Here is a 17,775-nt window from a genome sequence, read left to right as displayed (position 1 = left end):
TACTACAATATCCCTATATTTTTAATTAATATTAGTATAAATTTCAATACAAATAAAAAAATAATATAATTAAATATTAAAGTATAAATGATAAAGTTTAATAAAATAAAAAATATACAAATTTATTAATTATATATATAATAAATTGTATAAAATATTATCATAAAAATTAAGTATAAATTCAATACAAATTAAAATAATATATAATTATGAAAAAAAAGATTTATGTATATAATACTTAATATAAATAAAATAATTAAATATTAATATATATATGAAAACTTAATAAAATAAAATATATATCAAATTTAATTAATTTATATTATATAATAAAATTAAGTATAAATATATATCATAAAAATTTAAGTATAAATTCAATACAATTAAAAAATATATATAATATATGAAAAAGATTTTATTATATAATAATTAATATAAAAAAAATAATTAAATATTAATATATAAGCAATAAAACTTAAATATAAAATATATATCAAATTTAATTAATTTATATTATATAATAAATTAAGTAAATATATTATCATAAAAATAATATTATACTAATATATTTATTTATTAAATTTGAGCATTCATTTAATTATTTGAAATTAATTAAAATAAAGTAATACAATTAAAGGCCAGGAAAAAAAAAAAAAAAGAAGCCAAAATCTCTTGTTCCAGCTTCTTAAAAGGGAGAACAAGCTTAACGGGTTGTTCCCGGAACAACCCGTTAAGCCGGGAACAACCCGGTTGTTTCAAAAAACATTGTGTTTGGAGGGATATCCCGCCTTGTTCTGGGATATCCCTCCAACCAAACGCAGCCTTAAAGTTTCAAAATCCCTAAGCACATTCGTGCCATTTTCGGTTGACCATTTGGACCATTATACCCTTATCGATTTTTTTTTTTTAATTGTTTAGGACTTATAATGTATAGTTCATAAATATTTTTAAAAAATATTATTCAAATATAAAATAATTTTTTTAAAAAATATTAATTTTAATCAGTCAATTCTTAACGGACAAAAATTTTATGGACGTAGTCTTCAAATAAGATTATTTGAGGATTGTCCGGATGGGCACCACTGGCAAGTAATGTGCATCTCAACCGCCCAATAAAAATATTATTTTTACAAGTCCAAATAATTTTTAAATAATTTTATTCGAAAACTATGCCCATCAAATTTTTGTCCATAATTATGGTAGAAATATGCTTGCAAATTATAATATTTTGGATAAACTTCAAATACCACCGTGTGATTTCGCACTTTCTCACTTTAGTATCCTATAGTTTAAATTGTATCAAATTAGTGTTCTGTGGTTTTATTTTTATTTTTTCGTCAACTTTTTTGTTAATATTTCATTAAATTATATACAAAAAATTCAGGTACTCTATCTAGATTTATCGAGTATTCACTTTTAATCCTTTTTAGTTTAAACTTTGTCACTTATTTAATGAAAAAAATTAGTGAAATCGATAATAGAAAGATAAAAATAAAACCACAGGACACTAATGTGATACACTTTAAACCACAGAATACTAAAGTGAGAAAATGTGAAACCACAGGAGTGGTATTTGAAGTTTTCCCTAATATTTTTGAAGCAAAATGTTTGATAACTAAAACATTGTGGGGGATCCCGGATCCATATGCACCTTATGTGGCAATACGTATGCAGTTAACCCGTTAGCAAACGACCCGAACCGCAGCGCGCCCGAGACCCGATATCCTCCTTCTTCCTTCGCTGCCGCTTCCGCACTCGCAGTGGTCGACGCGATGCAGCAGGTAACACCTCGCCTCCTAACCCCGAAACAAAACCCTAACCCTAACCCTAACCCTAACCCTAACCCAAAAACTAGATCTATCTAAAAATTCAAGTGTTTATCTACATTTCTAACGATTTTGTATGTGTTTTTTTTTTTTTTTTTTCTAATTTTGGGTTAATTTGGGGGATGATGATGGATGGATGGATTAAAAGGGGGACGGATCGGAGGCGCAGGTGACGTGGGAGGATCAGCAGAACATAAACAGGTTCGGGAGACTGAACAATCGATTCCATGAGCTCGAGGACGAGATCAAGCTCGCCAAGGTAAGTAAATTAATCTCAATCCCAATCCCTCTTCTTTTTTTTTTTTTAATATTTTTTATCTTGTTTTTGGGATTTTTTTTTCTCTCTCATTTTCTGAGCTAAAAATCGCTTTTTTCTATTTGATCTGTTATGATGGTGAATGGTGATGGGCGAGCAATTTGGTAGCTTTTTTATTTTTTTTTAATGTTAATGTTTTTGATGAATGGTATGGAGGTTAGGGTATATCAAGATCGGGGTTTGATTTTAGCTTCTTGATTTATGGGGATAGTACTAACTCGAGAGTTGAGATTAATCTTTTGATTTAAAGATGAAATTCTTTCCCATGATTCTCCAAAATAAACTTAAAGGTATCATGGGATATATTTCTTTGTTCTTTTGTGCGTAAGAATGAGCTATCATCTTGTTTCAACTAAGCTACTTCTTAGTCATGTGGTATCCTTGGTAAGCATTGTTGCGGGATGTTCATTCATGAACTTTAACTTGATTAGATTGCTTACTGATAGTTTTTAGGATGTCTGTTCTACTTACTTGTTTTGCTGTCCATGTGTAGATTTCTGATTGTGTAGGATTTTGTTAGAACTTGGTAAGAGAGAATGAAAATTGTTATGTGAGTTATGATATCGTGCACCTCTCAAGACGTTGGGCTTGAACAAAAATTGACTTTTGGAAATCCCATCATATGTCCCCAGAAACACCTCAAAATATTGCTTTCTCATCCTATCTGATCCGATTCAATCCTGAGTGCCTATGGTTCTTTGACTCGATAAACTGTAATATGATAACAATTAAGCCGGTATACAAGTGTATAGATACCCAACTTGAATCAATGGACATATACAAAACGAAGCAAAAGTTTAATACCGATTACAACTAGATATTTCTGAATAGCATTTCAGTCAGACCTGCTGCAAGGAGAATCAAGAAAATGGGAAAAAAAGGCATAAAATTGAATTATGACATGCTAAGAGAATTATAAAAGAATACAGATGGAAAAGATGATAACATTTCTCACTAGAAAGCAATTGAGCACATCACAGTTGATCCCAGGGATAGGATTTTTAAGGGGTATGGCGAAATTGTGGTATCCCAATTGTTAAGCTTTTATCCTAACTAATTCCAGAAAGGAGGGTAACACAAAGAGCTGAAATCCTTAAATAGGTAATCCTATCAAGTATAGTGCAGAATTGATACTTGATGTTGGGCAATTTATTGTAATTAGGCATTTCACTAATTACCGCTATGTTAATTGGCAGGGTTGTGAAAAATTATCTTAATCACAGTCTAGTCAACATAGTCATTCTTACTTTGCACCTGAATGAGATGCATTTTCATGTTGATTTGGTCTTCTTTATATGTGACAGCAGGGAGGCTTTCTTTTGAACTCTAGGAAACTAGACTGACCTAATGCCTGAACTTTGTTAACTTCTAATGCTAAAATTCTGTCATTGGATAAACTTGGCGTTGGCTTGTTAATTGGTTGAAAGTTGCAGGCTACTTTGGATTCCTTGAGAACCAATATCAACCTCTTGATGGCTCTTAATGTATCTGAAAAGGGTATAAACGGATGAGTAACTTCAAGCATGGATATGACAACATATCTTAAATCTGAGGATTTTAGAGATACTTGAACTCGTGCTGCCACTGCACATGCTGCCACTTTGAGAGAACTTTTAATTGAGATTTTGGAATCCAATTCATATGAAATTGGTCCTGTTGGAAAGATTTTCGAGTTACATTTTCAATGCATCTTGAATCACGCAAAACAGATTTTGGATGAGTGAGATGTCAAGTGTTTACTAAAGTGTGTCAGTGTGATCTGAATTGCTATATAGCGGCAAGATAATTAGGAATTTTTCAGTTTTATGAGGATAATTTTGATCTTTTATAATTTAAAACTTGCCTACAGCGGCTTGGGGGTCGACATGCATTGGCCTAAACCTTTTCAAACCCTCTAAGTCCCTGTGAAAAGACTGATATGGCCTTAAAGTGTCATAGAAGAAAAGAGCAGAAGGAATTTCATTCTTCCTCTTCTCTCTTTCTTTCAAACAGCTACAAAACAACTCCTCTTCTACTCTTGCATGATCAGATCTTAGGAGAAGGCTTGTCCATCTAATTTCAAAAGAAAATTTGTGAAAATTTGAAGGACTTCACCTCTAAGCTAGAATCTCTCCAATTCGGGCCAAGTGAGCATATTCTCATTCTTATATGCATATTGTTTCTAGGGATGGCAATTGTGCTCATACCTGCGGATACCCGAGCGGGTCAGGTAGTCAACATGTTGACCGGGAGCGGGGCGGGTACATACCCGACCTACTCAGGGGAAGGGCTTGGGTACAAGGCAGGGTCGGAATGAGGTCGCCCCGCCCCATTACTCGTATCCGCCCAACCCCGATAATATATATATGTGTATGTGTGTGTGTGTGTGTGTGTGTGTGTGTGTGTGTGTAATTGGAAACTAAAAATCTGAAACATTGACATTTTACATAAATGTGCATATTACTTTATAGGGGCAGCATGGGTAGGGTAGAGTCGGAGGTACCTGGGGGTGGGGTGGGGACGTGTGGGGAAATTACTTGAAGGGCGGGTATTTGGGCAGTGACAGGTACATTTGTACCCGGCTATAGTTTTAGGGTTTTATAGCTTTATACTCAAATTTTTAAATTAGGGGTTTATCCTAATAAGGAATTAGATTGACATTTGCGAATTAGAACATTGGGAGTGCAAAATAAGGGTTAATTGTGAAGTTTTGATTCTTTTTACTTGAATTTAAGGGCCAATACAAAGCTATATGGATAGGCCATGATTTTGGTTTTGATAAATTATATGGAAGTTGTATTGCTCCAAATTGGGTTCTTGACCAAATATGAGATTTAGGTAGTATTTTCAGATTTGATATTTTTGGCGTAGGTTTTGAGCCCCAAGAACTTTCTAATTGGGAGGTGTTAATCGTGTTTTAGGTCTCCTATTAAGAGTCTATGGTTTGGGCAAGTTAAATTGAGATTCCTATGCATTTCGAGCGAGTGGCGGTGTAACGCTCCAATTGTACTGAAACCTTTCGATTTTTTATCAATCTGCATTCAAATCAAATCAAATCAAACTTGACCAGGACCTCATTAAACTCATTTGAAACCTTGCAAAGATTTTTTGAACTTGCTTGCTTCAAATTCAATTCGTGTTGAATCAAATTAACATATAACTCATTTAATTTAATTCATTCACAGTGTCTATTTGACTTGGTTCATTCAAATTCCTGCTCAGAGATTTGGAAAAGTTTTTTTTTTTAACCTTTTTTGACGCCTTTTTGCTCGAATTTTGGGTTGTTACAGTTTGGTAGTAGAATTTAAGAGCAGGGAGCGTACAAGTAAAGCAGGTAGAGAACTAGAAGCAGCTGCCACTGCAAAACCCTGCTAAAACAAGCACTGTGCAAATATTTCCCCTTCTGTTTCACATCATTAAAATACTAGAGATCAATCTCATATAATTTGTGAACTTATTTTTATTTTTTTTTAAGTCCTGGTGCTAAGTTAAGAGCTCAGCTTGTTCTTGCGGATCTACTTTCATAATTCCTGAGGAAAAGAAGTGGATCTTGTCATGATATCTACAGTTTCCTAAGCCACTGTTTGGTTCGGGGTTAAGGAAAAAGTAGCTATTCCAGGGATAGGGTTAAGTTCAGGGTTAAAGTGGGGTTAAAGTTTTTTTTTTGTTTGGTTGGGGGTTGGAGTTAGTCTAGAATATTGAAAAATAGTGTTTGGTTGGAGTAGGTCGGATAAGAAGATAATGATTGATAAAAAAGGATAATGATTGGTTGGAGCAGGTGGGATAAGAAGGATAATGATTAATAAAGAAAGTAAAATTACTAAAATAGCCTCACTGTAATCATTTGAAATAAATATTTTCTTTATTGTTTTAAAAATTCTATGCTTGCTCATTATTATGAGGATTAAAATTATATAAATTTTTGCGTAATTGTATACCAAAAATTATTTTCCACTATTTTGTAATTTTGAAAAATTCCTCAAATTTTCAAACAACAATATTAAAATTGTCATATTTATAAATTTCACTCACAATAGTATTTCCTGAACTACAATTAATATTTTAGTTATAATATCATTTTAATCCTCCGAAAATACTAATTTCCAACCTTTCAAATTTAGCCCCTAGTGGAGTTGAGTATCGTTAGGCGTTTTCAAATCCGATTTGTTCCGATCTTTCAAATTTTGCATTGCTATTCGAATATCATTAATAATTCAGAAATATTTACGTACATCAAGTCAATATGCACATCAACGAACATTTACACAGATAACAACAACATTGAATCAAAAACAAAAACATATACAACCAAAATATTTTGAAAGAGTACAAATATATAACAGAGTAAAAAAATAAGAATATCTACCAACATATCTACCTACCAATATTCAACCGCAGAAAATATCATCACAATATATAACATTAATACATGTTCCATAACAGACATAAAAAAGCAAGTATTACAAAGTATATCTATCTCATACATCATAATCAGCCCCAATTGTCAAATAACAATATAACCACTACACTCATTTCTACCAAATATCAATACAATTATCTAATTTATATAAAATTATATTCTAGTGTTCCACAATTGATTTGTAATATTAGCACGTAGATCCTCACCATTTTGGGAGTCCTCAATTACTCCCACTAAATCGCCCACTCCACCTTCATTTTCAGCGTCCTGTTCATCTGGACCCTCATCAGAAAAAATGTTATCATTTGCTTGGTGACGGCGAATAAAGTTATGTATTATACAACATGCCATAGCAATCAAGCATTGAACTTTATACGAAAACGGTGTTGCTACATTTAGAATTTTGAAACGCTTCTTCAAAATGCCAAATGTCCTCTCAACCACATTCCTTAATTGAGCATGCCGGTGGTTATACAAATCTCGTGGATTTCGATGAACGCGGGCCCGTGTGCTTGCGTCAAACTGACTAATATGGTAACGCTCTCCTCTATAGGGTGCAAGAAATTTTTCAGTATTTGTATATCCCGAGTCTACTAAGTAATACTTGCCTGCAAATAATATAATAACCATATGTCATTAGTATAAAAAATTTATCTACAATAGTGTTCATATATATTTAAATCTAACAAAAAATTTATTAGCAATACTACCTTCGGGAACAACGAAACCACCTATTTCGCATGCCCATCGAAGTACTCTCATATCGGCAGCAAAGTCTTCCTATCTTGTGCATACAAATAAAAAATTAAAATCAAATGACACCGCAGCCATCATATTTTGTGAGGTGAACCCTTTTCGACATCGAAATGGTGCTTGTTTACTCCTTTCGACCACTACTGGAATATGTGTTCGTCGATTGCACCAATAGCATTCTACAGTTTACAAAAGAAAAGATAAAAACATTAGTAATAAATTTTATTTATACACCAATGTATTATACGTATAAGTGTGTATGGTTACCTTGAAAGGATAAAAATTTGGATTATCCCGAATTTTTGGATGCACGGCAGCATTACTTGACAGCAACATTATGTAGTCATCTTTTAGCCTCACAATGCCGCGTAGTGCATTGTTAAAATGCCTAATGATGGTTTCTCCGGAATGTTGGAATGTTTTCGCCAATATTCGGTTTGCCACGCCATGTCCTACGCCATATAGAAATATGCCTAACTGCTCATCAGCAGTCATATTTCTTGTGCTACTTATTAACCCCCTCTCGACTAAAGCATCGCGGAGTGCAATAAATATAATTGCACTCATACGAAAGTGATGGTAGCAACGTTCATGATGACCAGATAAGATATGACACAATATTTGATGTCCGGTAAACGGCCGAGTCCGACACCTTTGTCTGGGTACTCTATTTGCAACTGGTTCAGATTCTAACTCAAGTACCATCATAGCCTCGATAGATTCATCATCATCATCTAATATTGTCATAATGGTGGCTATGGTCACTGAAGAAAAAATTCTTTTGTATAGTGGGTTCGCCATTAATGTCTTTCTAATTGCAACTGTTGTAAATACCGAATAAATCAGCACTTAATAATAAATAACAAAAATAAATAAATACACACGAACATATAACTATAGCAAGATGTAATATATATGGCGCAAACATATAATAATCTTCCAACAGCAGAAAAATATGCAAAGCTAATAAGAGTAGAGGAAACATAAATTAAAGCGTCATACAATCAAGAGTCACCACCACAAGGTAGAAACTATGCAAAGCTAAAATAAAGAAGAACTACCAATACCACCACAAGCTAGAAAATATGCACGTCCACACGCAATATAGGTCGAGGTACGATAAAGAAGAACTACCAATACGCCATTTGTCTAAATCTCGGAAAATGACGGCCTATAGATAAGATTTTGCTGCGCAATTTCTCGCTCAACCCACTTTCTTGCATGCTTGCCATTCAATGACATGAAAGCATTGCAATTCTTTTCTTCCTTAAACGCATCACAGAGAACTAAGATATCATCATCACTTAATCCCGTCATCCCATACACTCGTTGCATGCATTGGTTCTGCGATGGCATATCAGTGCTCTTGCTCATCTCTAGCTGACATAGTTGCCGCACCCAACCAAGCTTTTCCTTACCCTGCTCCGCGATGTCAAGGAAAGCAGAAGTCCGGGCATCTACTTTCTTTTTTCGTCCCCCAGATGTAGATGCCGTTTGTGCTTGCTTATTGCTACGCTCTGGAGAACGAGCTCTTTTACTACCAGAGCTATGAGCAGAACCACTTTCACCAGTTGTAGGCATCACGGGAGGGCTTGGGGAGCGTGACGTATTTGCTTCATCAAAGTTAGCATATCTGGCGCACCCAGATCCCCCTGCTTCGAATGGGTCCGATGAGAGATTACAAGCTGACATTCCAATGCCAGCAATAGTATCATCCTCACCAGGGGATGACCCAGAGGAGCTTTCAATTATAGGGGGAAGCTCCACAGCACTTGTAAATGCATATCTTCCTGTCGCAGTTGTATTTTGGGTAAGAAATTCCATGTCATCGTAGGCGGGAAAGGGCTTATCCCTACACCTGGCGTACGCCGGATTCTCCTGAAGTAATAATATTAACAATTTAATACTATCATATAATGTACATGTCTTAATAAGACAGTAACGCTATTATAAAAGAAATTGTAATTACCGCTATTATAGAATCTCAGATTCTTGCGTCACCAGGTGTGGGAATGTGTAAGTCAGAGTTCCATCCCCACCCGCTCTTGTTGGCAAGAGAATGGTACAAATTGAAAAAAAATTTTAACACTTTAAATCGATTCTGCAATTGTGTCTTTGTTAGGTTCATATTGTTTCGACTGTTGAAATCATTTACCATCCGCTTCCACGCAATCGGAGTGAATGACCCATTTACGTAATTACCAAATGTATGTTCATCTCTCATAAGTCCCAACAATTGTGCATCCAAAATGTTGCTCCAATTTTGACTTCTAGTTCTTGTAGCAATACGAATTCCACCGCTAGGCTCAATAGGTGACTCATCTGCGAGCCCATGTTGCTTCTGTTTGGACTTAGAAACTTTTTTGAATGGACGCATCTGTAGTTTATAATTAAAAAGAGTGCATGATGGATGCATGAATATGAGTTAAATGCAAGACTTGTTTTTCACTACCAAGTATAGTGTATAATGGCTATAAGGGTCTACTTAAATCAACGATAAATTACATATTTAATTACATATCTGCCTCCTATGTACAAAAGCATGTTCGTCGAAATAAGGTTTAGATAGTTCATTCCCACAAATGGCTCAAGTGGTTTCCAACTAAAATGGGGTTGCATTAATTTTTCAATCGATGCCATCCATCTAATCTTAATTAGAAACCGTCATCATCGCCGAACCATATATTTCCCAGCAGTATATCTTTCCCTCATCAGTGTATCTACAATTCTTCCTCACGACATCCGAGAGAAGAGTATGAATAACTTGGCTATTTCATGTAGCAACGAGAATATGCGCAAGTATTATCAGATATCGATATTGAACAGGCAGCAGAAAATGCAAAAGTATGATCTGAATTACCAATATGCATAATCTTCATTATACCAACTAGCATGCAGATTCGTTTGATTTATTTCACCAGCATTGGATAAATAGAAAAGTTAGAAATAATGTAACTTGGCTATAGCAAATATACCAAGCTCAAGGATGTCCACAGGCAAGCACAGAGATACCCACGCCACACAAATTAATCTAAACCCGAAAATAAAGATCGACCCAAGCAACTTGCAGGGACGCACAGTGGGGGTGTACAAAAAACTCGCAAATGGCAAGATGTGAAGCAAATTCCACAGTTGGCAGCACGAAGCCTCTCCGACAGCAAGGATCGTGCGTGAGAATGGCGACACAGTTCACAGGCGGACAAAACCAGAAAACAGAGATTCAGCAACAAAATCACAGATTTAGGGCGGCATAGATCGCCGATAAGGAAACCCCAAAACAAAAAATCAACAACCGAATCAACAAGCAAGTCGCAGCTTAAGGCCGACACAGATTGCAGGTGAAGAAAACCCCAAATCGAGATGATTCACCAACCGAATCAACAACCAAATTGTAGGTTAAAGCCGACACCGATCGCATGTGAAGAAAGCCCCCAAAAAAATATCATCAAGCAAATCGCTGATGAAGGAGGGCACAGATCGGTAGATCGAGGAAGAAGTAGCAAAGGGTTTAGCCAGATGTGAGGCACTTACGACCAACGCTGACGAGGGGAGGTGAGGCGACGGCCGGAGGTGAGGCCGAAGGGGAGGTGAGGCGAGAGGAGGTGAGGCGATGACAGGAGGTGAGACCGGAGGGGATGTAAGGCGGCGACGAGGGGAGGTGAGGCCGGAGGGGAGGTGAGGCGACGACTAGAGGTGAGGCCGGAGGGGAGGTGAGGTCGGAGGGGAGGTGAGGCGACGACCGGAGGTGATGAGGCGAAGACCGGAGGTGAGGCAACGAGAGGGGAGGACAGGCAACGAGCGATGGTGAGGCCGGAGCGAAGGTGAGGCCGAAGGGGAGGTGAGGTGACGACCGGAGGTGATGCAGCGAAGACCGGAGGTGAGGCAACGAGAGGGGAGGACAGGCGACAAGTGAAGGTGAGGCCGGAGGGGCTTCGGGCCGAGGTGAAGGGGATCCGGCGGTTAACCTTGGAGAGCAAGGCGTGGGAGAGGGGCGTGAAGCTTGGGGAGCAAGGCGTGAGAATGGAGAGGAAGAGGAAGAAGCTGGAGAGAAGAAAGGGGAAAGTGGAGCTCGGGAAACGTGCAGAGATAAAGCTGGGAGGGGGTGGGGTTAGTAAACCCCACCCCATTTAGCTAGTGTTTGGGTATGATTTTCTTAGCTAGTGTTTGGTTGGGGGTTAAGGGGTAGACCCTTGTAGCCATTATGCACTATACTTGGTAGTGAAAAACAAGTCTTGCATTTAACTCATATTCATGCATCTATCATGCACTCTTTTTAATTATAAACTACAGATGCGTCCATTCAAAAAAGTTTCTAAGTCCAAACAGAAGCATCATGGGCTCGCAGATGAGTCACCTATTGAGGCTAGCAGTAGCATTCGTATTGATACAAGAACTAGAAGTCAAAATTGGAGCAACATTTTGGATACACAATTGTTGGGGCTTATGAGAGATGAACATACATTTGGTACGTAAATGGGTCATTCACTCCGATTGCGTGGAAGCGGATAGTAAATGATTTCAACAGTCGAAACAATATGAACCTAACAAAGACACAATTGAAGAATCGATTTAAAGTTTTAAAAAAATTTTCAATTTGTACCATTCTCTTGCCAACAAGAGCGGGTGGGGATGGAACTCTGACTTGCACATTCCCACACCTGGTGACGCAAGAATCTGAGATTCTATAATAGCGGTAATTACAATTTCTTTTATACTAGCGTTACTGTCTTATTAAGACATGTACATTATATGATAGTATTAAATTGTTAATATTATTACTTCAGGAGAATCCGGCGTACGCCAGGTGTAGGGATAAGCCCTTTCCCGCCTACGATGACATGGAATTTCTTACCCAAAATACAACTGCGACAGGAAGATATGCATTTACAAGTGCTGTGGAGCTTCCCCCTATAATTGAAAGCTCCTCTGGGTCATCCCCTGGTGAGGATGATACTATTGCTGGCATTGGAATGTCAGCTTGTAATCTCTCATCTGACCCATTCGAAGCAGGGGGATCTGGGTGCGCCAGATATGCTAACTTTGATGAAGCAAATACGTCACGCTCCCCAAGCCCTCCCGTGATGCCTACAACTGGTGCAAGTGGTTCTGCTCATAGCTCTGGTAGTAAAAGAGCTCGTTCTCCAGAGCGTAGCAATAAGCAAGCACAAACGGCATCTACATCTGGGGGACGAAAAAAGAAAGTAGATGCCCGGACTTCTGCTTTCCTTGACATCGCGGAGCAGGGTAAGGAAAAGCTTGGTTGGGTGCGGCAACTATGTCAGCTAGAGCTGAGCAAGAGCACTGATATGCCATCGCAGAACCAATGCATGCAACGAGTGTATGGGATGACGGGATTAAGTGATGATGATATCTTAGTTCTCTGTGATGCGTTTAAGGAAGAAAAGAATCGCAATACTTTCATGTCATTGAATGACAAGCATGCAAGAAAGTGGGTTGAGCGAGAAATTGCGCAGCAAAATCTTATCTATAGGCCGTCATTTTCCGAGATTTAGACAAATGGCGTATTGGTAGTTCTTCTTTATCGTACCTCGACCTATATTGCGTGTGGACGTGCATATTTTCTAGCTTGTGGTGGTATTGGTAGTTCTTCTTTATCTTAACTTTGCATAGTTTCTACCTTGTGGTGGTGACTCTTGATTGTATGACGCTTTAATTTATGTTTCCTCTACTCTTATTAGCTTTGCATATTTTTCTGTTGTTGGAAGATTATTATATGTTGGCGCCATATATATTACCTCTTGCTATAGTTATATGTTCGTGTGTATTTATTTATTTTTATTATTTATTATTAAGTGCTGATTTATTCGATATTTACAACAGTTGCAATTAGAAAGACATTAATGGCGAACCCACTATACAAAAGAATTTTTTCTTCAGCGTTCATAGCCACCATTATGACAATATTAGATAACGATGATGAATCTATCGAGGCTATAATGCTACTTGAGTTAGAATCTGAACCAGTTGCAAATAGAGTACCCAGACAAAGGTGTCGGACTCGGTCGTTTACCGGACATCAAATGTTGTGTCATATCTTATCTGGTCATCATGAATGTTGCTATCATCACTTTCGTATGAGTGCAATTATATTTATTGCACTCCGCGATGCTTTAGTCGAGAGGGGGTTAATAAGTAGCACAAGAAATATGACTGATGATGAGCAGTTAGGCATATTTCTATATGGCGTAGGGCATGGCGTGGCAAACCGAATATTGGCGAAAACATTCCAACATTCCGGAGAAACCATCAGTAGGCATTTTAACAATGTACTACGCGGCATTGTGAGGCTAAAAGATGACTACATAATGTTGCCGTCAAGTAATGCTGCCGTGCATCCAAGAATTCGGGATAATCCAAATTTTTATCCTTTCAAGGTAACCATACACACTTATACGTATAATACATTGGTGTATAAATAAAATTTATTACAAATGTTTTTATCTTTTCTTTTGTAAACTGTAGAATAATATTGGTGCGATCGACGGAACACATATTCCAGTAGTGGTCGAAAGGAGTAAACAAGCACCACTTCGATGTCGAAAAGGGTTCACCTCACAAAATATGATGGCTGCGGTGTCATTTGATCTTAATTTTTTATTTGTATGCACAAGATGGGAAGGCTCTGCTGCCGGTATGAGAGTCCTTCGATGGGCATGCGAAATAGGTGGTTTCGTTGTTCCCGAAGGTAGTGTTGCTAATAAATTTTTTGTTAGATTTAAATATATATGAACACTATTGTAGATAAGTTTTTTATACTAATGACATGTGGTTATTATATTATTTGCAGGCAAGTATTACTTAGTAGACTCGGGATATGCAAATACTGAAAAATTTCTTGCACCCTATAGAGGAGAGCGTTACCATATTAGTCAGTTTGACGCAAGCACACGGGCCCACGTTCATCGAAATTCACGAGATTTGTATAACCACCGGCATGCTCAATTAAGGAATGTGGTTGAGAGGACATTTGGCATTTTGAAGAAGCGTTTCAAAATTCTAAATGTAGCAACACCGTTTTCGTATTCAATGCTTGATTGCTATGGCATGTTGTATAATACATAACTTTATTCGCCGTCACCAAGCAAATGACAATATTTTTTCTGATGAGGGTCCAGATGAACAGGACGCTGAAAATGAAGGTGGAGTGGGCGATTTAGTGGGAGTAATTGAGGACTCCCAAAATGGTGAGGATCTACGTGCTAATATTAAAAATCAATTGTGGAACACTAGAATATAATTTTATATAAATTAGATAATTGTGTTGATATTTGGTACAATTGAGTGTAGTGGTTATATTGTTATTTGACAATTGTAAGATGATAATGTTTGAGATGCATATGCTTTGTAATACTTGCTTATTTATGCCTGTTATGGAGCATGTATTAATGTTATATATTGTGATGATATTTTCTGCGTTGAATATTGGTAGGTAGATATGTTATTTTTTTACTCTGTTATATATTTGTACTCTTTTAAAACATTTTGGTTGTATATGTTTTTGTTTTTGATTCAATGTGTTGTTATCTGTGTAAATGTTCGTTGATGTGCATATTGACTTGATGTACGTAAATATTTCTGAATTATTAATGATATTCGAATAGCAATGCAAAGTTTGAAAGATCGGAACAAATCGGATTTGAAAACGCCTAACGATACTCAACTCCACTAGGGGCTAAATTTAAAAGGTTAGAAATTAGTATTTTCGGAGGGTTAAAATGATATTATAACTAAAATATTAATTGTAGTTCAGGAAATACTATTGTGAGTGAAATTTATAAATATGACAATTTTAATACTCAACTCCAACCAATCATTATCTTTCTTTATCAATCAGTATCTTCTTATCCCACCTACTCCAACCAAACACTATTTTTCAATATTCTAGACTAACTCCAACCCCCAACCAAACACAAAAAAACTTTAGCCCCACTTTAACCCTGAACTTAACTCTATTCCTGGAATAGCTACTTTTTCCTTAACCCCGAACCAAACGGTGGCTTAGAAACTACTACCATGTTTTAAAGGTATTGACTCTTTTTGCTGATTTGGTTCATAGATGTTCACTTTGGTGGTCTATCTCAAGTGTCATCTACAAAGATCTTTGGAAAATTTGATTTCCTGCATTATATAACATTGAGAAAAATATGCTAGATCCCCTTGAACTTTGACCCGGTTACACTTTGCCCCGTAAACTTTTGAATTCTGAAAAAAGAAAAAGAAAAAAAAATTACATGAGCCTTCGATCTGTCTCACTTAATCACCCAGCCCAAAATTCTGTAAAATGTTGTAACATGTTATAGCTAATGACAATCATGCGGCCAGTCGTTTAGGTTCACTCTCAATGACAGTCATCTGGACAGTCGGTTAGGTCCCACTCTCAATGAACTTCAATAGGGAACCTCCTCAAACTAGTGAGAATTTAGCTTGAGCGTCGAAACCACGAGCTGCAACTGGATATTAATTTCTGGTACTTGGAACAAATGATGAAATTCTTGAAACCGTGGTGCTGAATTTGTTGACAGGGTTTAGGGAAAGAATGATGTATATTATCGACAAACTGATCTTTCCTGTTTGGAGAACTTAACGTCAATATATAGGGCTAACAAATCTTTTATTACAAGAGGTGTTTGCTGTATTTTGAAGCAGGAAGTAATAGCTCGGAACTTTGTTTGCTTTGCGGTAACTGTGCGAATTTAGTCTTTGTTGGTGCTGTTTCTCCTTTCCTGCAACCAAAGATGTGTTCAGCAGGGTTTGAGGATGGAAGGAAAGACTAAATAATTAAGGGATCCCTTTGAAGATCTTTTTACTCAGCTTCTCCTATTGCTACTTCTCATACTTGAAAGGCCACCCCTATATTTTCCATCCTATCGAGACATCGTCCTGCATTTTGAATTCAATCCATCCTTCTTTACTAGATCAATTATTTTGGCAGCTTATTGAGCCGTTCAGAAGTGTCCTTTCATGCCATTCTTTCCTATGAAACATAATCACCTGAGTTGTGCCCAAATTCAAGAGTCACTTTTCTTAGTTTGAAGAGCCAAATTCAACGGTCATCTAAATTTCGTTGCCATAATAAAGATGAGAGTATAACCCTGAGGTTGATACTTGCAGTACACTTACAGTACACATTCAGGGGTGAAAGTGCATGGGTGGTTTTTGTCCTCAGCCCCTAATATATCTGAAATCAAACGTAAGCTGTGATCATGTCACATTTCATCATTCTGAATATTCGATGAATTTATGAAACACAATTTTTAGAGCTCCTCATTTCCTCTAAAACTAAGAAGGAAAATGAAGATTGGAAATACACTAGCAACATCGCATGCATAACTATTCTTGCTCTTTTTTGCTGCAGGAATCAAATGAAAGCCTCGAGGATGCTAGCAATGAGTTGATCTTATCGGACGAGGATGTGGTTAGGTTCCAAATAGGGGAGGTGTTCGCGCACATGCCACGGGAGGAGGTCGAGATCCGGTTGGAGAAGATGAAAGAGGATGCTAGCAAGGATCTGGAGAGGCTGGAGGAAGAGAAGGAATCCGTGCTCGCTCAGATGGCCGAGCTCAAGAAGATCTTGTATGGGAAATTCAAGGACTCCATCAACTTGGAGGAGGATTAGTTTGGCCCATTGAGAATAATGGTTCTTTGTGCCGCGCAGCGCCACGCCGCGCCACGCCTTTCTCTATTTTGTAATGATCGAAACAGCACAATGAATTTCATTAGAAGAGCAGATTCCATGAATCTTTGTCTACGTTGTCAGAATTATCTTAGTTTAATGATCTTAGTTTAATGTATCTGTTCTGTTAGTAGTATTATTAATGTCGATAAGGTCACCTGTCTTTTTTTTTTTTTTTTTCTTTTTCTTTTTTTCATTTACGCTTGGTTGAAGGGCTTGACTTACCTACATGGATACTAGTTGAGTAGACTTTGTTTGAATTTTATTAACCTGTTTTGTTGCATGTCTTCTCTCATCATTAGGGTTGTAAAAGATCTAGAGTACTTATATATAGAGTAGGTTTTGTGTGCTATTAGGAACACGAAGACCTCCGTACTCCTAAGCTATTTTCGATGATGAGACTTTCGAATCGATGATTGGCTTCATTAAACTTGATCTAGTATATTGGAAGTATCTAGAAAATAATTTCAATATAATTTACCTAGTAATCGAAAGAATTCAAAATCAACGATTGAAAATAAAAATCTCACAAAAAACTATGATGTAATATTAAAATTTTCGATCAAAGATATTAATTTTGTTATAGATAGTATAAAGAATTTTTTATCAAAATTTTATCCGATTTGAATACTTCTACACCGTTAAACTTGCAAACAGCATCTATCAACCATTACAAATTATTGATTTTGAATCATTTCGATCACTAGGTAAATAATATCGAAAATCTGTAAAAATTATTTTCTAAGTAGTTCAAATACGCTAGATTAAGGCTAACGGAGCTGGTCGT

At 36.8% G+C, this 17,775-nt stretch overlaps 2 protein-coding genes across 5 annotated transcripts; one reads left to right on the top strand and one right to left on the bottom strand.

Moving 5' to 3' along the window:
- On the top strand, positions 1,685 to 17,271 carry LOC109709015 (probable prefoldin subunit 4). Of its 4 annotated transcripts, XM_020231047.1 has the most exons (4): positions 1,685 to 1,781; positions 1,975 to 2,085; positions 13,778 to 14,000; positions 14,103 to 14,424. In XM_020231047.1, the coding sequence occupies exons 1-4, from the start codon at positions 1,773 to 1,775 to the stop codon at positions 14,375 to 14,377; spliced, it is 618 nt and encodes a 205-aa protein (XP_020086636.1). In that variant the 5' UTR covers positions 1,685 to 1,772; the 3' UTR covers positions 14,378 to 14,424. The 4 variants fall into 4 exon arrangements, with proteins under 4 accessions (XP_020086636.1, XP_020086637.1, XP_020086638.1 ...); XM_020231048.1 differs by lacking the exons at positions 13,778 to 14,000; positions 14,103 to 14,424 and adding an exon at positions 16,671 to 17,271; XM_020231049.1 differs by lacking the exons at positions 1,685 to 1,781; positions 13,778 to 14,000; positions 14,103 to 14,424 and adding exons at positions 16,427 to 16,505; positions 16,671 to 17,271.
- LOC109709017 lies at positions 6,628 to 8,123 on the bottom strand. The gene is made up of 2 exons (XM_020231050.1): positions 7,252 to 8,123; positions 6,628 to 7,149 (listed from the first exon to the last, which is right to left on the bottom strand). The coding sequence occupies exons 1-2, from the start codon at positions 7,301 to 7,303 to the stop codon at positions 6,695 to 6,697; spliced, it is 507 nt and encodes a 168-aa protein (XP_020086639.1). The 5' UTR covers positions 7,304 to 8,123; the 3' UTR covers positions 6,628 to 6,694.

Source organism: Ananas comosus, linkage group 4 (genome assembly GCF_001540865.1).
Source record: "Ananas comosus cultivar F153 linkage group 4, ASM154086v1, whole genome shotgun sequence".
Taxonomy (NCBI): Eukaryota; Viridiplantae; Streptophyta; class Magnoliopsida; order Poales; family Bromeliaceae; genus Ananas; species Ananas comosus.
This window is presented reverse-complemented; position numbering and strand designations above follow the sequence as displayed.

What these genes read in the sequence shown, in the direction of transcription:
- LOC109709015 (XM_020231045.1), top strand. Translation starts at nt 13,156, where the DNA reads ATGGCGAACCCACTATACAAAAGAATTTTTTCTTCAGCGTTCATAGCC. An exon ending in CAAATTTTTATCCTTTCAAG is followed by an intron (nt 13,690 to 13,777) that starts GTAACCATACAC and finishes TGTAAACTGTAG; the next exon opens with AATAATATTGGTGCGATCGA. An exon ending in TGGTTTCGTTGTTCCCGAAG is followed by an intron (nt 14,001 to 14,102) that starts GTAGTGTTGCTA and finishes TATTATTTGCAG; the next exon opens with GCAAGTATTACTTAGTAGAC.
- LOC109709017 (XM_020231050.1), bottom strand. Translation starts at nt 7,303, where the DNA reads ATGAGAGTACTTCGATGGGCATGCGAAATAGGTGGTTTCGTTGTTCCC. An exon ending in TGGTTTCGTTGTTCCCGAAG is followed by an intron (nt 7,150 to 7,251) that starts GTAGTATTGCTA and finishes TATTATTTGCAG; the next exon opens with GCAAGTATTACTTAGTAGAC.